The 24,263-nt window shown below is 40.6% G+C and overlaps 1 protein-coding gene across 4 annotated transcripts in view; it reads left to right on the top strand.

The window, feature by feature from the left end:
* dnmt3ab (DNA (cytosine-5-)-methyltransferase 3 alpha b) overlaps positions 1-23,368 on the top strand; it is a 45,948-nt gene extending 22,580 nt beyond the window's left edge. For 3 of the 4 annotated variants that reach the window (XM_013911707.1, XM_013911708.1, XM_013911706.1), the window contains 17 exons: positions 6,948-7,319; positions 7,908-8,066; positions 8,317-8,424; positions 9,045-9,201; positions 9,364-9,510; positions 10,165-10,209; positions 11,354-11,433; positions 11,584-11,696; positions 15,968-16,151; positions 16,252-16,336; positions 16,618-16,763; positions 17,179-17,269; positions 17,433-17,581; positions 18,056-18,156; positions 20,732-20,801; positions 22,806-22,924; positions 23,056-23,368. In XM_013911707.1, the coding sequence (XP_013767161.1) occupies positions 6,948-7,319; positions 7,908-8,066; positions 8,317-8,424; positions 9,045-9,201; positions 9,364-9,510; positions 10,165-10,209; positions 11,354-11,433; positions 11,584-11,696; positions 15,968-16,151; positions 16,252-16,336; positions 16,618-16,763; positions 17,179-17,269; positions 17,433-17,581; positions 18,056-18,156; positions 20,732-20,801; positions 22,806-22,924; positions 23,056-23,197 (2,268 nt within the window). In that variant the 3' untranslated portion in view covers positions 23,198-23,368. The remainder of the gene's footprint in view (positions 1-6,947; positions 7,320-7,907; positions 8,067-8,316; positions 8,425-9,044; positions 9,202-9,363; positions 9,511-10,164; positions 10,210-11,353; positions 11,434-11,583; positions 11,697-15,967; positions 16,152-16,251; positions 16,337-16,617; positions 16,764-17,178; positions 17,270-17,432; positions 17,582-18,055; positions 18,157-20,731; positions 20,802-22,805; positions 22,925-23,055) is intronic. The other variant, XM_005736537.1, reaches the window with a different exon arrangement.
* Positions 23,369-24,263: the final 895 nt, after the last annotated feature.

Here is a 24,263-nt window from a genome sequence, read left to right as displayed (position 1 = left end):
TCTTCCATTTCTTCTGCTGCTCGCTTCTCCCTCTGCTCTCCTCGGGACCGTAAAAGTGTCTCCAGAGAGAAAATATTGCCAAATTAGTTCAACGAGTGAAATGTCATAAAATACAAAGTGGGTAGTTCACATTTTCCAAACAGAGGTGGATACTCTTGAAGAAGTAGCTGTACAAGACAGGGATTTACGGGGATTTGCAAGATGCAAATTTTGAATGTACCTGCTCCCCCCCCCCCTTCCCCATCCTTTTCTTATCTGGCTTTTTGCAAGCTTTGAACTCATTTGCATAAAAGGGTGATTTGTTTTGACATAAAAGCCCTTTCTTGATATGATTCATATCCCGTAGCTCTTGCTACAAAGATCTTTGCTGTTGCATTCTGCTGCAACAGGGGCCATATGTTGTTGAAAGGCTGTCTTGCACTTTCTCCAGGATCCCTGTTTGTTTCATTTGCCCTGTGTTACAGTGGACTTCTCGGTCTCTCCCTCTCCTTTTCCCTGCTCCATTCTTCCAAGGACCCCTCCCCCAGCTATGGAAATGAACTCTGTGCTATGGATATGAGGGTGAAGATGAGGTTTGCAGCAAATTTCCAACCCTGCTTGCAAGAGAGCCTCTTGGCTCCTTGCCAAAACTTTGCAAGTCCTCTCTAGCCAACCAGCGTTCCTGTCGGCAATCACCTGACCCTGAATTCCCAGACAAAGAAATGTTCATGCTTTCTTTTTTTAAGCGATCTCTCCTACGCCAAGAGTGGGGGTGGAAAAAAAACTTCAGCCCCACACTGGATTATGAGGGTTGCACGCTGGCGTGTATGGGTATGTGCACTGCATTGTTTGTTTGATAACACAGGGGGATAGTGTGCATGTCTGATTAGCCTGCTTACAGCGAGGGGAATATGCTGACTTCAGGTATTTCCACGAGAATTGTTGTGGACCATCTGCTCTGCACGGCTTAAAGGGAAACGTCTCTTTAAAAAGGAAGAGGGAGCAGGGAGCTTTAGCCGTGTTTGGGAAAAAGTTGATTGGCATGAAAAAAAACTTTTTCCCGTGGGTTGAATACTTGCTCAAACTATTTCCTGCTTCAGAGCAGCAGCTAGAAATGTTAGAATAGCATTGTTTTTAGAGGTGAAGTATATTTAACTTTTGAAAAAAATGTTTGTTTTTTATTTCCTCAGTGCCGGTATCCTTCACCTTACATAACATGCACCTAGAAAAAGTGTGAAGTGAAGTTGTTGTGTAGGCCTCAAAGCCCTTTTCTTCCTATCTTTGTGCACTTTGTTCTGTTTGACTCCTAACATAGATTACTGTAAAAACTCAATCCCTTAGAAATATTTTAAGTGGCTTTTTTTGTTAACAACTCTAGTTGTGGATTAATGGAGAAGTTGATTTATGTATTCATGGGTAGCTCTGTAAAATTCCTAATTATCTCTTAAAGGGATGTAATACAATGAGAAACAGATGGCCTTTTTTAAAACGTATTTTCTGGGCAATGTGACCCCCCGCACCCCCTCTTCCGAGGACACTCGTGTTGTAGGGATCAGTGCTAAAAACAGCCTAATGAAAGCAGTAGCTGCTGAACCTGACATTTGTGCATTTTTGCAAAGTATTTCCACGCTAAAAGCTTTTTCAAAGCTTAGGATCAGATTATTCTCCATTTGGAGTTAACTACACCTGTTGTGGCTTTAGTTTTTATTATTTTCCTGCAGTTCTGCTCAGCAGATAAGCTTAGGTCTTTGCACTGAAAAGACATCTCACTGCATTATCCATCACACAGTCACACAAATGAGTCCCCGCTGTGCCTGCCCTGCCTGTTGCGCATGACAGACTACTGCATTCAAAGGTCACACTCTTTTGTGTTGTTTCAAAGGCTCAGTGTAATTTTTGTGACAGTGTATTTCATCTAATGTTTAGGATACCTGATTGTTTTGACTAAATGGCATTTTTTCTTGAAGTTTTAACACGCTTCTCTCTGTAATCAGATTTGATTTTCTCTTTGTAGCTGGATCATATTATTTTTAATATTGTTTCATCTCAGCAACTGCACTTTTAAATCTTTGACCCGTAAATACTGAGACGTCTATAACTTGTAAAGTTAATAACCATATAATAGACAGTTGCTGACTGCAGCTATGCAGTAAAAGTGACCTTTTTGTTAACAAGTGCTGCCAGATTTGATAGTAAAGTATCATCTGCACACCCCAGAGACCAATATCACTTCTCTTTTTTTTCTTCCTCCGTTGCAGTGCACTCTGTCACCCCTTGAGCCCTCAGGGTATCATGCAGCACAGCCTCTAAGTCTGATTATCCCTTATTGTGCGCCCAACATGTCTCCACAGTCTGCCAGGGGCCTGCAGAGCTTCTGTTTTCTCTCTGCTCATAACAAAGTCCACGATCACTGGAAGCTTAGTCTTGCATGATACTTTAGAACATTTAACATAGTTTTTTGGAGGGCGGGGGAAGGGGGATTGTGTAGTTGTTTTCAGCACATTTATTTTGCAGTGTTTTTACAACTACAGTATGTCTGCTGTCATTTTTGGTATTGTTGTTCAGCACGGCGTGACAGCGGATATATGGTATTTCTGGTATCTGGTATTTCTAAGCTGTCAGTGACGGGCAGGCGTGTGTAAGTGATAAAGACCGCATTGTGTCTCTGCTACCTCCTTTCGTATTTTCCCCTTTAGACTCTGAGGGCCTGTCTTGCTGGTGGAGCTGCACACACACTGTGAGGCCCCCAAAAGGGGGCAAGACAAATATCTGGTTCTTATAGCCACTGTACTTTCTCTCCTCCCCCCACTGGCATTTTCAGCGTCACTTTCTCATTGGCTCCGAGGAGAAGGAGTCATGGAGACAGCCGAGTCCTAAAAACACAAAAACGAATGCAGGAAAAAGGTGCTTCATTGGCTTTTACAGATAACTCTGTATACCTGCAATTACCAGTCAACAAATATGAAGAAACTCACTGTGCCAGTTTAATTCATTAAACCCCCCTTCCAGTTAGTCTTAAGTCAGCTCATTTCGTCACAGCTACACCAGTGACTGCCCTCCTCACTTGCCCATAACAACACGGATTATTCCACCGCAAACTATGTCAGCTTAACTGGCATTTGGTAGTTTTTGTATTTTACCAACTGGAACCGCACATTCACGCAGGGCTCTCGAACACTAACTTCAGTGTTCTTGTACTGGAGCCAAGAGGCCTAACACATATGGCCGAGGGCTTTGAACCATCCATCCCGCACTACAGTACAGATATTTATAAACCACAGCAGAGCCTCTTGATTGAAGAGCACATGTTTCTACTCTTCTGCGCCGACACCCCTCCCCATGCTCGGCACTACCTCCCCTTAAAGGCGCTATTGTTTACTAGTCACACTGGGGGAGAGGACGGAGCGTTGTGCTATACTCTCTCTCAGCCTCTCTGCTGTTTGACTTTTTTTCCTCCTCTTCCCACAGAGCCTCTGAGTGAGATATGAGAACCTGAGAAACACTTGAGCAAAAGTAAGCACAGCTGTGCAGCACTGCTCTCACGTGGAGCCTATAGTATGACCAGCACGTGTTTACATATGGTACTGCATATATTCTGTGTGTGACAAAGGAAAAGAAAGAAAGGAAGAAGAAAGTTAGCACGTGTTCGCAGTACAGCCCTACTGGGTGTGTGTTTGAGAGAGAGAGAGAGAGAGAGACATCAGAATGAGTGCAGCTGTTGGGGATTTGCTGTGAGAGGCTTAAGTCCCGGCTGTGTCTCGTCCTCTCTGATCGACCTAGCGGTTCAGTGTCAGGTACCACAAACCAAGTGAACGATACACTGCAGGTCTGTACACTATAGAGTTATTGTATTCAGTGCTGCTGATGAATAGGTCTCATACGCAGAGATAAAGACGCGTTTGCAAAGGCTACCATTCTGCATTTACACAGCAGAAATGAGGCGTGCCTCTTATGTTCTATAGCTAAATAGCTTCAAATCCATCAGCCTCTGTACAGCTATATCTATATCTGAGGGAAGCATTTCATGCATGACCAGATTTATGGAAGACTGGGCTGCGTAACAAATTGTTACCCTTGTGAGTAAAAAGCTGTATCCATAGAAGTTGTTGGCAGTTTTACTTTTTTTTTTTTTAACTTCTTTGATATATTGCGTCTATATTTCCTTGAGGTTAGTAAGACCCCCCCCCCCCAAAAAAAACCCCAACAAAAAACAAAAAGAAACATCACACCACCCCCTATAAGCAAGCACTTTGTGACAGTAGGAAGGAAATACACTCTTCTAACATGAGGAAACCTTTACCACAAGCAGGATCAGGAAGGGGCAGCCATCTGCTGTGACCGGTTGGGCATGACAGGAGGAAGACAGGACAAAAGATTCACGATGGGAGAGATATTTAATAATTAATAAAGATTAAATGTGATTTAGTGATGTATTAACAGAGGTAGTGAAAACAGACTGAATGAGCAACAGGAAGCCCCCCCTAGCAGCCTAAGCCTGTTGCAGCATTACTAAAGAAGGGTTCAGTGTCACCTGATCCATCCCTTGCAGCGTTCAGGATCAACTGAAGGCTCTTCAAGGAGTTTTTAAAGCAACCTGATTATAACGAATTACAGTAGCTCAGCCTAGAAGTGAGGCACAGGTTACACATCATTTATCTACCTTTGTTTATTTTCAATTAATTTTTTAACTTGAAAATGTCAAACTGTGCCTATTTTTGTGGTTTAAGAATGTTGCAAATTGATAAATACTCACTTAAAGGACGTTGGTAAATGATTAAGCTTCAGTTTAACACTTCAGTAGGTTGTCCATCAAACACAAACCACACAGTGTTATCAGGCTAAAGGGTCACACACCCATGTTTAGCTGCAAAGCGTGGGGGTTTCTGCTCTGATAGCCAAGAGGTATGTTATATGAGGATTTGGTTCAAATAAGCTAGATTTTTCACAGCGTTTTGAGAAATATTGTAGTAAATGAAGTTAAGACAGCAAATATTTGAAATCTTGATGTTTCATCATTGCTTGGCTGATTTTTTTTTTTTTTGCAAGTACCTGGGTTTCCTGTGCTTCATTACATATCTTGACAAGTTGGTGGGGTATTAGTTAAGTTATTAGCTAGTGCTACCATGCTGAAAAAGACAGCTGCTAATTAGCGCCAAGTAACATATAAACAAAGTATCACTCACCAAAACTGATGCTCAGAATTTTTGAAAAGGTACAATTATTTGCACAGCAAGTCAGTATTTGTCACACAGTTGTAGGGCTGGGAGATATGGCCTAAAATCCATATCATGGTATAATTTGAAGCATGTGCGGTAACGATATATATTGCGATATATTCTTTTCTTCTGTATAACGTATTTTACAAAGTATAAGGCACACTTAAAATCCTTTAATTTTCTCAAAAATCGACAGTGTGCCTTATGTATGAATTCTGGTTGTGCTTACTGACCTCAAACAGATTTTATGTGGTACACGGCGCTCAAGAATCTGTCAAAAATGTTTTAGTACGACTTTGGTAAGCTATGAAGCCACACCGCCTCGGAGCATTACGGCTACCGTAGTCAGGAGCCTGGTAATGTGGGTCCAAAACTCCATCTGCTTCAGGTCCCAAAGTCAAAGGAACACTGCGGCATTACTGACAGTTAAAAACTGTCTAAATTATTTCATCTTTAATAAAATGATCAGCGTTGCTGCTTTACCAGTTGTAACAATTAAGTTTAACATCCAGGCATCCATGAAAACAGAATTCATTAAATTCAACGGAGTTAGAAGTTAGCAGGAAGTTAGCTCGCTGGTTTCCACCTAAACATGACATGCCATGTTCTGACTGAGAGATATCTGAAGTAATTTAAACGTACAGCTCTGCTATCACTTCCAACATAAATGAAGACAGAAAACTAAGCAGTGACGTTTGTAGGGTTACTGAAGTTGGACTAGCTGGTATATAATAATGTCCTACGTGATCGCTAGCAAAACAGCTACGTTAGCATAACTGCTGGTTAGGGACAAATGCAATTGCATAGCAGGATGCTATAAACGGACCAAACTTCAGTCAGGAGTACAACTAAGATAATCCATCCACAATACGAGGTTAGTGATTAATATACAGCAACAACATGGGAATAGAGCAGCTGCGAGAGAATTCGGCATTAATGAATCAATGGTAGGGAAGTGGAGGAAGCGCAGTTTTTGACTTTCCTCATATTCCAGAAGTGCTTTGTCTCTTTGCTATTACTATTACTGCTATGCCCGGTGTTCTGGGAATCCATCCTACCTGAAAAAACATCCTACCCAATGTTAGATGATGTTGTTTGCAGCCGCTGCAACCAAGCGCAGCTTGATAATGACACCATCAACATGCGCTATTGCGGTAGAGCGGTATAGTAAAAATCTACTGCTGGCCAAATTCATATCGTTTCTACCGTATACCGTTCATACCGCCCACCCCTACAAAGTTGCATGAAAAGACACAAAATGAGAGATGCAGATGAAGTCTGGAACATAGCTAGCTGTTACAGCTCCGTCCACCTGTAATTTTAAGGCTTAATAATATTTAAAACGGAGGTGTTAACAAATCAGATCCTGCACAGCTGGTGTGAGGGCAGTAATTTTTCTATAAATACCAAAACCATGTTTTAACATGGGAGGGTATGGTTATTGAGTTGCTGTTGGAGCCAGCCTCAACTGGCCAATCCAGAAAGTGCAGCTTTGTGCTCTTACTGGTTAGCTTCATCACAAGTGGCTTCTTTTTCTTCTTTTTTCACAGTTATTCTTCAGCTGTTTGTATTAATATACAAACAGCTATGTCTGATTTGGTCACATTTATACATATTTTTTGTAAATTATATTTTTTTAAATCCTCTAATAGTGTAAATTCCTGATATCTTGATATCTAGCTTAAACTTACTTAAACTCAGTGACTGCACGCATCATGTCCTCATCTCTGTTATCACTTGGCTTTGTTTCAGGCAGAGAAAAAGGCCAAACAAATGTCAGCAATGAACGCGATGAAGGATCACGAGGATAATGAAACAGAGACCCGGAATGAAGAGGTCTCAATAATCAAACACCCACAGCCTTCAAAGCAGCAGCAGCAGCCGCAGCAGCAGCTGCAGCCGCAGCCACACACTAAGTCTCAGTCACAGCCTCAGTATCAACAGCAATCACCGCTGGTGCTGCCACAGCAACAGCAACAACTGCAACATCAGCAGCCACCTCAGCAGCAGCAACAGCCTACTGACCCAGCTTCCCCCACTGTGGCCACGACCCCAGAGCCTGTCGCCATCGAAGGAGAAGACAAGACATCCCCCAAGACTCCAGACACTGAGTCTGAGTATGAGGTAAGATCATTTTGGGTTTCCCACTGACTCGTGTCTGGTTGTAAGCTAGTCTGTACTGGATAAAGGATCCAGTTGACGGTGAGGGTTCATCTTTATCATGCAAGGTAGCCGGTCACGTTCTGGGAATGTATTCATTTCAGATATTTACATAATTTCTTCTGGGATTGTTAAGAATTCTGATTGTGACATCTGCAAACTTTAAAGGGCAAACGAAGCATTCAAATAAATGACAGGTTTTTAAATATGCACTAATTTAACGGTTATTTGGAGTAGATATGTGTAAATCAATTACTTAATTCGGCAATTATTCAACCTATTTTCATAAGCTGTACTTTTTTCATAGTTTTCTCCCACATAAAAATCCCTGGCATTGTTAATTTTATGGGAAAGTGAGTTTAGCTTTCTCAGAAAAAAAAGGTGATTTGTGATGTTGCTACGGTCACCATTTTCATATAAACTTTTTTATCTAAGCGATCTAACCATCCGAAAAGTAAAAAATATCCCTAGACAGGCTGTTGAAAAAAGGTTTCACAACTCTGCCCACAAGTCATAGCAGAGGGGATGATTTGTCTTTTCTTTTGGCTGCAGGACGGTCGTGGTTTTGGCATCGGCGAGCTGGTTTGGGGGAAGCTCCGAGGATTCTCTTGGTGGCCAGGCCGCATCGTATCCTGGTGGATGACGGGACGTAGCAGAGCTGCTGAGGGAACCAGATGGGTCATGTGGTTTGGAGATGGAAAATTCTCAGTGGTGAGTCTTTAGAGCCAACATTAATATTGCTGTTAGGTCTTTTTTTTTTCTTCTTCAAGCAAAACAGACGTCTGTTTATAGTGACAGCCACAGACTTTATAATGAGCTTATTGGTTTTATTTACTCAGCCAGATGATCCTTTAGAATATAAACAGAAAACTCAATGTCCGGAAAGTTTTTTTTTACCTCAACACGATTCCTTTAAACATGCGGTGTAAACAATCGTTTATTTTTATGTGTATTTTCACAGGTTTGTGTAGAGAAACTATTGCCTTTAAGTTCCTTTAACAATGCCTTTCACCAACCAACTTACAACAAGCAGCCCATGTACAGGAAAGCCATCTACGAAGTCTTACAGGTGAGCATGGGAGAAGATTTTAGGGCACAGCTTTCGTTGTAGTTAAACCTTTAAACTTACAAAGCGAATGTATCTGACATTCATATTTTTTACATGTTTTCAATCTTTCATGTAAAGATTTCAATATCTGCTGTGGCATTAAACCAAAGCCTACTGACACTTAGCTTGGCATAGCATAAAGACTTGAAGTAGGGTTGAAGCAGCTGCAATGGTTCTTTAGAAAGGCCACGAATATTAACATGGCACATCTTGTTTGTGTCTTTGTGTCTTTTTGCAGATATAGAATAAGAAGTAACTTTATTCCATGTTCCCCAGTCTTTTTGAGCATCTCAGGAAGAGGGTGTTTAAGAAGCTTTATGAAAATTGCAGAAACGTTTCTGCAATTACCATAATTTGGAGAGCCAAATGCAAAAAAAATGAAGAAGTAATTTCAAAATAAGTGCTCTCAATGAGAAATTCAAGAGCAAAATTATCCAAGACGCCCCGCAGGCAGAGCCCTCTCAAATTATCCACCCATTTTAGGCATAGTATTAAACTGAATGGGACTAAAGGATCTTTACTGTAAATATCATAGAATAAGAATACATTTTTGGTGAAAAACGTTTTGAATGTGTTTGTAGGTGGCTAGCAGCCGGGCAGGAAAGGCCTTCATGGCCTGCCCTGACAGTGATGAGACAGAGACCTCAAAATCCGTGGAAATGTTAAACAAGCAGATGATTGAGTGGGCTATGACAGGATTTCAGCCCACTGGACCCAAAGGCTTGGAGCCACCAGAAGGTAAGATGACATCACTATTTTAACCCTATTTATGACCCATCTGGAAGAGTTAAAAATTGCTATATATAATGGCATAGCAGATGTATTCTATACACTTGGTAATTAAAAACATCCATAACATTTGGTGCAATATTAATTTTTTGCTTCTGTTGTGCACCCCAGAGGAGCGTAACCCATACAAAGAAGTTTATCCTGAAATATGGGTAGAGCCAGAAGCAGCAGCCTATACACCTCCTCCAGCCAAAAAGCCTCGCAAAAGCACAGCAGAGAAACCGAAGGTCAAGGACATCATTGATGAGAGAACACGAGGTAAGGTGCCTCATTTATTGGGTTATATTGGAGTCATGAACTCTGTGTCCAGCTCCTTGGGGAGGTTGCGGCGGTGTTTTACATCACTATAGTGGTCTGGGAGGTAAGGTATGGACAAGAGATCCATTAGCAAGTGACGTGAGAAGGCAAAAAGATTCAGGTTGCTCTAAAGACAATAAATAGATGCTATCTAGAAAGACAGTGCCCTGTCTTTATTACAAGTATTACTCATCCTCCGTCTCTTCCAAATGACAAAAGAAGAAGTGTAATTCAATTCAGTTTTATTTATGTAGTGTCAAATCACAACAACAGTTGCCTTAAGGTGCTTTATAATGTAAAATAAAGATCCCATAGTAATACAAGGAAAACAGAGGAAACTCCAACAATAACATAACCAAATGTGTATTTTGACTGACCCATCAAATGATCTGTTTGTTACATTATTTCTTTATATATCATGAAAGCATTTGTGCTGTCAGGGATTATCATGATGACTGATACTTTAAGTGGTTTCTGACATGTTTGGCGAAGAAGTTTTATTTGCGTGATACCATCTTAAATTTTAGTTTTATTTATTTTTTCCTATATTTTTTTTTAATTTACTTCTAAAAAAAATGAAGGAACTAACCCAGATTCTTCATTTCTCTGTGTCAGAGCGACTTGTTTATGAAGTGAGACAAAAGTGCCGCAGCTTAGAGGGTAAGTGAAACGTTCTCTGTGTGCTCTTGCTTGTAGCAACACCGAAGGGCCTCTCAGGAGGCAACGACACACCTCTTATTTGTACCTGTTGTTGACGGGCAAAGCCGATTATATGCATGCATCTGTGTTCACAAAATAACAGTGAGTAAAAAGGAGGAAATGGGTTTTCTGTAATTTCATCTACCTTATTAGCAGCTTTGTTTGTTTTCTCATAACCTGATAGCTAAACTAACTAGATCTAGACCTACAGTTGTGGTCAATGTTTACACACACTTATGGTCATGAATAATAATTTGGGGCTCAAACATACATTTCATTCAGTCTCTCTTAGCAAGTTGCAGCTCAACCCTTCTGAGCCATCAGCAAGCTTCTGGAATAATTATGGCTGTATATCTGACTGGTCTTCTAGGTGGTATTGACAGAATTAATTTAAATTTGTTGGTTTTCTGGTACATAGTACACACATTTTCAATAAGGTTCAGGTTGAAGCCTTGGGAAGGCCATTCCAGAAGCTTAATTTTAGCCTGCTTTATTCATTTTAAAATCAGTTTAATGTGTATTTGGGATCGTTGCCCTGCTGGGACATCCAATTATATCAAAGTTTCAACCAGCTGTTGATTTGAGGTGAAGTTAAAGGATTGGGTGATGCTACCACCATGCTTGACAATTACCTGACAGCTGGATAGCGAAGTGTTTCTAGGTTGAAACACTCACCTTTACTACTCTAAGCATGCTTCTTGGTGTTGTTGCCTATCCTCTGTAATGCTGGCAAAGAGAAACTACCAGTCATGATCACTAATGAGAAGCTAACAGGCCTTGTCAAGTTAAAAGACATTGCAGAACCTTCAGCACCAGTTATTCAAAGATTTATACTTCTGACCATGTTTAGATAAGAGAAAATCCAAAATAAATTAAAACTAGTGCAAAGATGTATGCTGTACAATCATCCCACTCTGGAAAAATAACAGGAAATCATTAAAAGTACAAATTACCCTTCGTGTCCCATGATGAGCGTATGGAAACTTCTGACCACAACTGTATCTTATAGATATTCAACTTGTTTCACAGAGGTGTGAGTTCTGGGTGCTCACTCCTCTCAGAGCTCTGCCTGTTAAATACTAACACGGTGTTTCTCTTACTGCAGACATCTGTATCTCCTGTGGAAGTCTGAATGTTAGCCTTGAGCACCCTCTTTTTGCTGGAGGAATGTGTCAGAGTTGCAAGGTAAGCTGCGATAAAGGCTTAGACTTGGACTCAACTAGGGTGTTATTAAAAGTCACAGCCAATTTCAAAGCTCCTAATAAACAACACATATTTTAAGCAGCAACTGATGTGACCCCGTGTCTTAGAGTATATTTTGGATATTTTTTGCAGAACTGCTTCCTAGAATGTGCTTATCAATACGACGACGACGGCTACCAGTCATACTGCACTATCTGCTGCGGGGGACGAGAGGTGCTCATGTGTGGGAACAACAATTGTTGTCGGTAAGGTTTCTACCATGAGAGCCTGTGTTGCAATTACATGGATGTGTATGGAGTCTGGTAGAACTAGATTTAGTCTACATATACAGCTACACATTACCTGACCTGAGCACAGCCTTTTTTATAGTTTTGATATGCTAAGTGGTCAAGACAACAGTTGGATTTTTAAAACCATAGCTATGAGGGATTTTCTTGGTGCAAAGTTGACAGAAAGGCAACAGTAACTGAAATAACTGCTCATTACAACCGAGGTATGTAGAAGAGCATCTCTAAATTTGCAACACGTCAAACCTTGAAGCATTAGAAGCCTACAGCAGCAGAAGACCACACCAAGTGGCACTCCTGTGAGCTAAGAACAAGAAACTAAAAATAAACTGACCTTCCATAACCTAAATCTACTGTTAGTAGAGTATTAAAGGGTCTTTAAAAAAACTTGCAATCTTTGCAAAATTCTCATATGCTTTCTTCACACCTTTATTACAGGATAATCAGCCAATTGACTTGTTCTCAAATCTCTTTGTCATAAAAAATACTCATAAAATTATTGCTTAATAAAGAACATTGTGAAGCTGTGTAGCAAATAACAGCAATATTTTTTATTTTTGAATAGGACAGTACTTGCCTCTAAATTTACAGTTGTTTTTCCAGCACAGATAGCAGGATTGTGCGTTCACTACTCATATTGGATGCACAATAAAGGCTTTGTGATGGGTCACTAATCTCGTAGCAGTGATGTAAGGCAACATCGTGGCAGCCCAGTGGAGAACTTGCTGATAGCAAATATTTTATAAAGTGTGGTTGCACTGTATTTCTGTTGAATAGAGCATTGTTAAACATAAAGAAACAGACTGGTGTTCTCACACAGTTAGATTGAAGTCTAGAAAAATACCATTGAGAACAGATTGAGCTTTGTCAGAGGCATGCTGGACTGATCACAAACAATGCTATTTTTGGATGGTGGCGTTTGACATTTGGATGATAGTGTTACCGATAACTTGCTGCTTCTCAAAACCCACAAACCCCATTAAAAACCTTTTTATCTACACCTTTTAAATACAAAACAAAGAGTGATAATGAAACTGTGCACCTTTTCTTGACCTATGACCAGCGTTGGTCAAGTTACTTGAAAAAAGTAATCAGTAACTAATTACCGATTACTTCCCCCCAAAAGTAATCCCGTTACTTTACTGATTACTTTTTCCAAAAGTAATTAGTTACTTAGTTACTTTTTAAAAACACGATTTACAACCTGAATAGGTGATAAAGCGATAGATCTTTCAGCCCAATTCTACTTTTTCTGCATAATCAATCATACAAAATGTAATCAAATGGAAAAGTCTCTTGTTTTTAACTTGTTTTATCAGTTTTAATCTTTTAACTTTATGCATCAAGCAAAAATGTAATTATATGCAACATTCTCTGACTGGAAGAAATTTGCTTAACATTGAAACTTATTTTCTGCACATTCCAGCACATAAAATATTTTTTTTTTTGTTTACACTCACTCTTTCAAATAGATGCAAGTAAAACACAGCAGAAAATAAATAACATCAAAGACTAGCGGTCCTGTTGCTCTATTTTCACCTGTAAAGCAGGAGTAGCGTAGGCGGAGGTTTACCCTGGTGCAGGTGTGCCGCGGCGGTCAGTTGAAGAATCCGCGAGTTTCTCAGCGTACTTGGTGCTTGCTTGGAAGTTTAGGGCTTTTTTTCGCTATAAAGAGAAGTTTTCTTCCCACGCACAATGGACGCTAATGTTTTTGTCACTTTTTATGGAATTAAACTCAAAATAAGGTCAGTACTTCCACGCTTTAAACGCTGCATGCTCATACTCTCTCCTGCATTCGATATATGATCCATTGTTGATCTGCACACAGCTGTTGTCACGAACGTCGCACTTGCTTACATCACTGTCATGAGACATTCTGGCAAAAAAATCACGGTTTTAGTAACGCAGCGTTCCTACGGGAAAGTAACGGTAATCTAATTTTTGTGGTTGTGGTTGTTCTTATTACAGCAGGTGACTCCAGGGCAACATTTGTCTGTCATAAAACACACACTGATAGCTGGTGACTTTGGAGGCCATGTGAATACAGTGAAGATGCTGAAGACGCAATTTTGAGATTATTTGTGCTTTATATCAAGGTACATCAAAAGATGGGTACACTGTGATCATAAAGGGGGTGGATGAGGTCAGCAAGAGTAATCAAACTGGCTATAGTGTTAAGACCAAATTCTGACCTTACCATCTGAACGTAGCAGAAGAAATTGAGACTCATCAGACCAGGCAACAGTTCTCCAGTCATCTAGTTTCCCATTTTGGTGAGCGTCACTTTCCTGTTCTTAGCTGACAGAAGTGGCACGCGATGTGGTCTTCTACCACTCCAGCCCATTAACCTTCAAGGTTTCAAGTGTCGCATGTTGAAAGATGCTCTTCGGCATACCTTGGTTGTAACAAGTGGTTATATGAGTAACAGTTGGTTTCCTATTAGTGTGAAGCAGTCTGGCTGTTCTCCTTTGACCTCTGATATCAACAAGGCATCTTTACCCAGAGAACTGCTGCTCACTGGATATTTCATCTTTTATGGACCATCCTCTGTATTCCTTTCTAATCTGGTAGTAAACTATGCCAGATGCATCTGGCTTTGCTGTTGGCTAATAATTACCCTGGCAATCAAATTTTCAACAGAGGCATTGTACCACTCTGTCTTCTGTGTGTGTGGGGCTCTTTCAGTCACAACTTCCTGTTCCTCTTCTAGTTAAACCATTACTGCTAGACCAAACATTTCTCCTTACAGTCCTACTGGCACAAACGAAAGACTTAACAGACTTATTTGTTGAGGTTTTTTTTTAAACGATTTTTCCTAAAAATGCAAATAACCTGTGTAGTGGAGGTATCAGGGATAGACACGGTTATGGCACTGATTCACTCCTTAGCACTACGGTCACCCTGGTGTGTCAGCCAGAACACCACTTCACCAATTCTCCCAGAGCATGGAAAAAAAAGCTTAAGGTTTGGTTTGAGGAAGTTTATTTCCTTCACAGCTCAATTCCTGTGGCTGTAATCGTGTGTGTGTGTGGTTTTCTACTAAAGAAGTACATAATACAAATAAGTGATAAATAAGGTGAAGAGATAAGTGACATATCCAGATATATGCATAATACAATATAGTTAACATAACCATACATAAAGAAAAGAGCACAGTAGTGTAAGGCAGTAATGCTAAACACAAAAAAATGTATCTCTACATAAATCTATCCTTTAAATGAGCAGAGCAATGTAGTACACTTCTACTGCTTACACTATGCCAGCTAACTAGCATTACTGCGAGGTTAAGTTAACGTCAGTACAGAGGAACTACTTCCGGTAGCTGTAGAAAATAAAGGCTTCTCCGTTATAATCCGCCGTAATGCTTTTATTGCGAAGGGGAAGTAGGAACATGGTACTTCCGGTCGAACTACGCTCGGCATTTAAGCGGTACTCTGAACAAATTATCCGCTATAAACTCCGTATTTTAAATTAAAGAATCACGAGCACCACATATACCATACAGGGAAGCTCTGATAACACAGGAATTACGTTAGAAACATATTGAGGATCGTACATGTGGCAAACTAAAGCCAAACCAGGATGAAGTAACTGACATCAATTAGCATGTGAAATGAGGGTGAACTCACGCATTGCGTGCGTGGCCTATACCGCTCCAACTATGAACTAGATTAGCTCCTAAATGGTAAATATATCACAGTATCAACACAAATAAAGCAAAATGCAACACAGGTTATTAATCACTTACCATTCACGCACACATCATATCCCACAGGAATCAGTGCACCCCCACCTGACCAACACTGCTCATCCACACTAAAACTGCCCACCTTACTAACTATATGACATCACCAGACGGTGGGCTGGCTCAAACTAACAGAAGGTTAAATGCTAAATGAACAGTATATAAACGTGTATATAAACTTACAAACACCTGTATAAGAATTCAAATAGAGTTATCCTATGAACTTTGGGGCCTTTTAGACAACCTTGGTAAACCCCATCAAACATGCAGAAGTTTTTTCACTTGCACGTTACATTTCCTGCATTTTTATTCTCAGATCAAGACCATTTTAAACAGTTAATAGTTTATTTTGGTCTTCTAATGGAAAATATGCAGTCTACCACATTTAGTCACTTAGTCGCTTACTGTACTTAACACTGTGACTGCTTTTAATAGTTAGGGTTAGTTATCATTTTAGAAGTAAATGTCCTTGTCCTTGGCGCAGGTGCTTCTGTGTGGAGTGCGTGGACCTTCTTGTTGGTCAAGGAGCCGCTCACGCTGCCATCAAAGAAGACCCATGGAACTGCTACATGTGCGGTCAGAAGGGTGTGTTTGGTTTGCTGGAGCGTCGTAGCGATTGGCCCAGCCGTCTCCAGCACTTCTTTGCAAATAATCACGATCAAGATTTTGTAAGTAATTGACCTTTAGGCCATAAATCTCAATCACCATGTGACTGAGGAGTCTGTCTCCTTTGTGTCTCACTGTTGCCCCCTCTGCCAATAATTTCAGGATCCACCAAAGCTTTACGCCCCAGTCATGGCGGAGAAGAGGAAGCCCATTCGTGTCCTTTCACTATTTGATGGCATAGCCACAGGTTAGACAATTTTCCCCAGTTTGTGTTATCAAAAATTAGATGGATTTACTTTCTTCCTTTATTAGTCGGAACGTTGCCATGTATCAGTCACTACACATGCCATATATAACTAGCTATACTAGCTATATAGCTATTAGCTATATTTGTGTTAGTCATCATAGGATTTATTTATTAGGGATAGCTCCAGTTCTTCAGATCAGATCATTTAAGTGGACAGATTTTTTTAGACTGTCTCCTTCTTTTCTTTTTTTAAAAAAAATCTTTAACTACACCCTGCACAGGACTGCTGGTGCTCAAAGAACTTGGCATCCAAGTGGGTCGCTACATAGCTTCTGAAGTGTGTGAAGACTCCATCACTGTGGGTATCGTCCGGCATGAGGGTCGCATCATGTACGTTGGAGACGTGCGGAACATCACGCGCAAACATGTGAGTGAGAATAAGTTACTAAAAAGAGACACCAAACTTGCAAATGGCTACAAACTTACAAATATATCATTACTCGCTTGTACTAAGTAGCATTGGATATCATTTTCTATTGTGGAAAACCAGAAATTAAATGCAGACTCTTCTAAACAAAAAATGTGGATATTTTTAAGGCTTAACAGTATGGTTGTTTACCAGATGTACAAATGACCGACAGTGAGACCATGCTCTTCTTTGACACTTTACCTTGTCATATTAAAAGCCAAGAGTGGAGAGTAAAAGACAATAAAGACGTTATAAAACATTCAAACTCTAGCATCTGTATTGCTAGTTTTATTAGTATTTACTACTCACTAGGAGTACATTGCTGGTTCAGTTCATAACCCTAATCCTGACTCTGATTCTTTTCTCTATACAGATAAACGAGTGGGGTCCTTTTGATCTAGTTATAGGTGGAAGCCCATGCAATGACCTCTCAATAGTCAATCCTGCAAGGAAGGGTCTGTATGGTAAGTTTAAATGAGTCCACTGCTTTTTTGCTTTGCTAATGTATTAGTTGGGAAATTCATTCATATATAAAGTCACTGGCCTAAATAAATCACTAGAATATAAGGAGTTTATGTCTTTTGCTTTGCTTCAGCACCTGGTTTAATACCTCTTTCTGTCTCACAGAGGGCACCGGACGCCTGTTCTTTGAGTTTTACCGACTGCTCCATGAGGCTCGGCCGAAGCAGGGGGAAGACAGGCCTTTCTTCTGGCTCTTTGAAAATGTGGTTGCTATGGGCGTCAGTGACAAGAGGGACATATCTCGCTTTTTAGAGGTTAATTTCTTTACTGATACTTATAATCTCTACCTGCTGTAGGCGGTAGATGTATGATGTGCCGTTGGTGAAGTGGGTATTGTTGGGCTTTGAATGCCCCCTTGTGGCAATAATTCATTATCTTTAGGCAAAAATTATGAGAACGGAGCTCTGACGTCTTGATCTTCATTCAACAGTTTAACATGCCATCTTTAATGCGCTGCAATCTACTCCTAGATGGTGTTTCTGGTTATCTGTTAGGTGAAGCCCTCATTAGCTGTTAGAATACTCTCTTTTTTTTAAATGACTGTCCACTGAGGAAACTGACAATTTTGAAGTTTAATTTTGACTCTTTTCTGTTATATTAACATTGTGCTATATAGTAAAATTGTTGTTGTTGTGTGATTACACTTGTATTATTCTGTATGCAATCACAAGCTTTTTACCTTTGTTGCGTCCTGATTGGTGCTTGTTCTTCCTCATCTCTGTTTTCAGTGTAACCCAGTGATGATCGATGCCAAGGAAGTGTCAGCTGCCCACCGTGCCCGTTACTTCTGGGGTAACCTTCCTGGCATGAACAGGTTGGTGTATGAATGGTGAGAAAAGAAGTAGTATTTAACAAAAAAGTAACACTATAAAGGGACTGCTTATGTCAAATTATATGGTCATGTTACAACAAAGTACAACCTAAATTCTTTAGTCCGTATCAAGTCTTACAATAATGCAAAAACAAACTAAAAATGAACAACAACACAGAACATGTTACACTATGTTATTACTTGTTTTTAGAAAAGTAAGCCCAAAAGAAAAAGTGGTGTGTGAAAAACTAATCACACCCTGTGATTCATTATAACTTTTAGGTGCCATAATTTAAAGTGTTTTGTTTTCTGCATGACTTTATTCGTCTCTCATGTTGCTGTGGAGGAACTTCCTCCAGTTCATTGAGATTTGCAGGCATTTATATGGTAAATTTATGTGGTATAGCATTTCCGCTATTTCCTTTTTTAGTTATTCTGTTTTAGATTTGCTGCTGTACTTGGGATTATTATCGTGTTGCATGACATCATTTTGGCAAGTTTCAGTTGTCAAACAGATGGCCTCACATTTTGCTTTAGAAATCTTTGGTATACAAAGACTCAATGACTTCAACATGCCAAGATCCTGTGGCTGCAAAACAAACCCAAACCATCACCCCTCCACCACCATGCTGACAGTTAGTATGAGGTGTTTGTGCTGATGTGCTGTATTTGGTTTTGTGCATTATAGCCACACATGTCTACTTTGGTCTCATCTGTCCAAAGGACATTGTTCCAGAAGTCTTGTGGTTTGCTCAGATGCATCTTTGCAAATCTAAGTATGCTGCCATATTATTTTTAGAGAGAAGAGGATGTCTCCTGACAACCCTTCCAAGTAAGCCACATTTGTTCAGTGTGTCTTGAACTGTAGAATTTAACTATCTAATTAAGGCCTGTTGAGGCTGAGACGTAGCTCTTGTTTTTTTGTCATTTCTCTGAGCATTGCATGGCCGGCCACTGCTGAGATTGGCAGCCGTCGTGAATGTTTTCTGATCGTGAATAATATTTCTCACTGCAGAATGAGAGACCTCAGACTATTTGGAAACAGCTTCTCTGCTGAAAATAATTGCTGATGTTTTTCCTCTTTGGCATTGTGTTAACACACATGTGAATGTTCCTGATGAACAAACTGCCTAAACCTTTTGTTTTTTAGAGGCGCTTGCTTGCTGATGATCAATGAATCGAGTGAACTTGATTAGCAGCACCTGGCTGCTACTTATTCTCTTAATTCCTATTGAAGCAGTGTGGAAGAAGAAGTGTGGCTTTAGTTTCTCACGCACTGCTTCTGATTTTTGATTGTTAAATAGATAGTCACACAGTGTGGTACGTCGTGTTTTGTAGGCCCTTTGAGGTTTTATGTATCATATTTTAAGACCTGCTAAAGACCAGATTATTTTTATTTTTAGTTTATTTATGGGAAAACAGAATTTTAAGGATCATACTGTCTTTTTTACTATGACTATAGATAAGGTAGTGATAGTGAGTCATACATACCCAATTGATTTGGCTTCTTTTTTTTTCTTTTTTTTTAAACTATTCTTGTCCTGGCAGATTATCTTCTGTTTTCTTAATACTGCATTCAAAGCATGGAACAGCAAATTAGATTAGATTATCTCCAAAATCATTGAATCAAAATGAAGTGCCATTATGGCATGGACTGAAACTGATTTCAGTGGCTAGATTAGAAGTAATTTCATACTTCCGGCAGAGATTTTTTTTCTTGTTTAAAATTGCAGATAAAGGCCGATGAAGTAGAGACTTGTAGTATAGCAGATCCAATTCAGTCTATTATGCCCTACTTTCACATTTGTAAATGGGACCTTTTACTACCTCCAGCTCCATATTTTTATTCTTGGACTCTATTAGTGTAGCTTTGCATGATTCACAGTTCAAATAATAATTTGTTATCTTTTTCTGGGCCCCGTTCCTCCCTTGGCTCAATCCCAATGTCTACATTTACAGACTCAGAGACTTAGGCTATCCCACTGTGACATTATGAAATGCATGAAGAGCTCTCTGCTAGACGTTATCCATAGTTTCACAAGTCTGCATTTCTGTAGACTTTGCTCAAGACAGTTACTCAGAGTTCGTAGCAATGTGGCATTAAATGCAAGGTTGTAGGGGAGGGCTTAGAAAAAGGTAGAGTAATCAGAGGAATGTAGCATGAGCTTTATTGCACACCTAGTAATGAGAAAATTGACTGTTTTTGACTGTTACGTTTTGTCCACAAAGATTTGAACTCACCAGGGTTATTTGTACCTGCACTCATTCCATCCATCCTAACACGGAGACACGGACAACCATTCACACCTATTAACAATTTAGAATCACCAGTTCCTCCCACAGCCCGTGTCCATCTAGAAAGGTCCGTGGCGCCCAGCTGGTGAACTCAAACCCACATCCTTCTTGCTTTGAGGTGACGGTGCTGACAACCGTGTCACCATACCCTGACCTGTTATGTAATTGTTTGAAACTTAGTCCAAGTTTAATGTGAGCATCCACTATTGTAAGTGTATATAGGGACCAGGAAAAAAATGAAATGCATGTTAGATTTAAATAACGTGTTAAAGTGTAAATTGTTCATTCTCTCTTTCAGGCCTTTGACTGCCATGTGCACTGATAGGCTGGAACTCCAGGACTGTTTAGAACATGGCAGAACAGCCAAGGTACTTGCAGCTTGTCTTTCAATACACATCATGTTCGCTCACCGGTGCACACAAAAACTCAGTCTGGCAGCTGTAATCTCTCTGGTTAATCTGTTTCATTCAATTTAAATACAGTAGAATATCAGAGTTGATGGTGTGTGTTTGTAGACACTAAAGCTGGTGTGGCAGAATGTCATACTAGAGGATGGTTCTTTACATACAAGGGGGGAGCAAGCGAGTCAGAAACCCAGGGCACAAAGATGAAGCAGGTCTGATCAGAAAGGGTTTATTCCAGGCCAGGGAGCAAGAATGACAAACAATTCTAAAAGCCATAAGCAATAAAATGTTGTAGAGGTACTAAAATTCCCAGGAATAAACAAACCCAATATCAAAAAAACCTTATAAAACGCAATGTTCTATGCGCTCTAAAATCCCACCCCGTCACACAATGTAACTGTCCCACAGCCAAGGACGAATGTTTGTTAGGTGTTCACAAGCAGGGCAGAAATCCCTCTTCCAGAGCGGGGTCCATACCAGCCTCGTCCCAGGAAGACGAGGAGAAGCCTTCTATCCCCCTCTCGTCCCATCACATCCCTGCCCAGCTCGAATTCTGCACTGGAGTCCGTTGCTCGATGCCACCACGGCTCCCCTTGCATCATTGCCCTGTAAGTAAACAAACAGGGGCCAGAACCATCGTCCCGGAAGTTGGCCTGGTTTATAGCCATGGCGACCGTCTCCCAACACGGCTGCACAACGGTGGAGACACTACTCACAAATGCAGCCAGAGGTATACCTCTGCCCTGCTGTCAATCCCACATGTTGTCTCCTACTGTCGCCATTCCTGCTGTTGGGCCTGGGTCGCCACGTCACGCTGACCAGACTGTCTCCAGATGAGGTGTCGCACCCCTATGATCAGGCAGCGGGTCCCTCTTTATCAGCTGGCCTCCATGCATTCCTCTCCATATCTGGGGCCTCTCTCCTTCCAGTGCTCAGCTAGCTTCCTTTTAATAGGTCCTTTAAACAGCTGATAGGCCGCCTTTGGACACACCCATGCCTCAGGAGGTGACCGCTATCAGCTAATTTGTCCCATGCCCAGCCAGTCCACAGTGGATTAAAACATGATCGGAAGGTCGGGGGTTCAAATCCACCGAACGGCTACCCCGAGTTACCCCTGAGCAAGGTACCGTCCCTACACACTGCTCCCCGGGCGCTGGATTGGCTGCCCACTGCTTCACTGAGTGAATGGGTTAAATGCAGAGAGTAATTTTCTTACAGAGGATTAATAAAGTATACAGAAAAAAACATGCAATACAACCAGAATAAAATCATGCAAATAAAAACTACACTCACAAATAAACACTAGAATCAGAATAAGACCAATATAAAAGATAAATGCAAATTTCCACTGTGTGACATGTTCGGATTTCGTAATACAGTTCATTTGATTCAGGAGTGTAAAACTCTGCACACTGGTGGCTCCATGTGGCAGCTAGATGTAATAGTTTCAAATTGAATTTATCTAACAAAAAAAATCAGCTTTGACATGACTCAGAAACTAAGTTTAAACTAAAAGACAACTTTATTGCAGAGCTTAAACTTCAACAAAGAACAAAGTACTCCATGTCCAAAAAACTAGGAAACAAAACTTTAACGAAAGAAGACACAACCATGAGGGCGGTAAACAAACATGGAAACAATACTGGGCCAGAAAAGGAAACGAGAGGCGGGAATAACCAGGTATTCTTAAACCAGCCTAAAACCAAGAAACCAGAACACGAAAAACTCATAACAGAGGACTAAAACCAATACAGAATCATGAAATAAAGATCAAAAATACAAAGCTGAAGACTCAAAACTCTGGGACCAAGATCCAGGGACAGGTCTTCACATGGAACCTCATGTTTACCAAATTATCTGATCACGATAACCTCAACATTTTAGAAAAGGTATCTCAGGTTTTGTAAGTTTGTTACGCAGCAAGGACATAAAAATGGCATAAACAAATTTTTTTTTATTGTCCTCCAGTTTGGCAAGGTGAGGACTATCACTACCAGGTCTAATTCCATCAAACAGGGCAAGGACCAGCACTTCCCAGTCTACATGAATGAGAAGGAAGACATACTGTGGTGCACTGAGATGGAGAGGTATGTAAACATAATGATTTCAACTACTGTGTAGGCTTTTTTCAGAGGTCAGAATTTCAAGGTTTTCTTCCTTTGTCTTCCCCTGTCTGCTCGCTGGTTGCACGTGTGGTGTGGATGGTTGCTCACATCAGGGTCTTTGGTTTTCCAGTCCACTATACAGACGTATCCAACATGAGCCGACTGGCGAGGCAGAGGCTGCTGGGCAGATCATGGAGCGTCCCAGTTATCCGCCACCTGTTTGCACCACTCAAAGAGTACTTTGCCTGTGACTGAGCAGTCAGAAAATTAGCTCAGAACCATTTAGTATGAAGTGCCGTAAGGGGCATTATTACTGAAACGCTCTCAGACACACTACTGAACACCAAGGCATTTCAGCTGAACAGGAAGGTGTTTTAGTGTTGCCAACTTAGCAACTTTGTCGCTATATTTAGCGAGTTTTCAGACCCCCTTAGCGACTTTTTTTTCTCTAAAAAACGACTAGCGACAAATCTGGCGACTTTTGCTTTTGTTATTAGGAAGACCTATGACCACTTTTTGACGTGAAAGCACATATCTGTCTTACTCCCAACAAGCAGCGGGTGCTGCCGTGGGCACTTCGCCCATGCCAAAGCGCTCACAGGCAGGAGTCGCCCCCAGCTGCTGTCAGAGCAGGAGATGCTGATCCCTACCCATCCAAACTGCAAATGAATCACGCATGAGCAAAGCCGCTGCTCCCACCCCGACTTTAACGCAGTCAGTTCTTCTTTTACTTTTTGTAAATCACAAGGTTTAAAACTACTTAAACACACACAGTGTGTGTGTGTGTAACTCCGCCAGAGTGCCTTTTTTGGGTCACTTTTGCCGGTACCAAGCCCGGATAAAGGAGGAGGGTTAGAATTGTGACATTAAAAAAAACAATAATTACTCAAAGAATTTAATTTGTAGTTCTAAATATATTCCTAATCCATTTTACCCACTTTATGTCTCTTCCACGATGTTATTTCTCTCTCCTACAACATAGGTTACAATTACATAAGGATGACCAATTATGCAAATTAGGCGATGACCATATTTAGCAACTTCTAGCGACTTTTAGGACAACAACGCTAATAGCGACTTTCCTTACTAAGGATTTGGCAACACTGCCCTATCCAGCTGAAACGCCTTGGTTTTAAGTAGTGTGTGTGACTGCATTTCAGTAGCGTGTGCGAGTACATTTCAGTAGCGTTTGTTAGAGCGTTTCAGTAGTGTGTGTGAGAGATAAAATTTTAGTCGTGTGTGTGAGAGCATTTCAGTAATAATGTCCCTTACGGCACCTCATAATTTAGGAACCACAACTGTATGTTGTGACTAGAAACAA

Source organism: Pundamilia nyererei, unplaced genomic scaffold, assembly GCF_000239375.1.
Source record: "Pundamilia nyererei isolate P.nyererei 1_Seehausen unplaced genomic scaffold, PunNye1.0 scaffold00070, whole genome shotgun sequence".
Lineage (NCBI taxonomy): Eukaryota > Metazoa > Chordata > Actinopteri > Cichliformes > Cichlidae > Pundamilia > Pundamilia nyererei.
The sequence above is the reverse complement of the archived record's forward strand: the minus strand, read 5'-3'. Positions and strand labels throughout refer to the sequence as shown.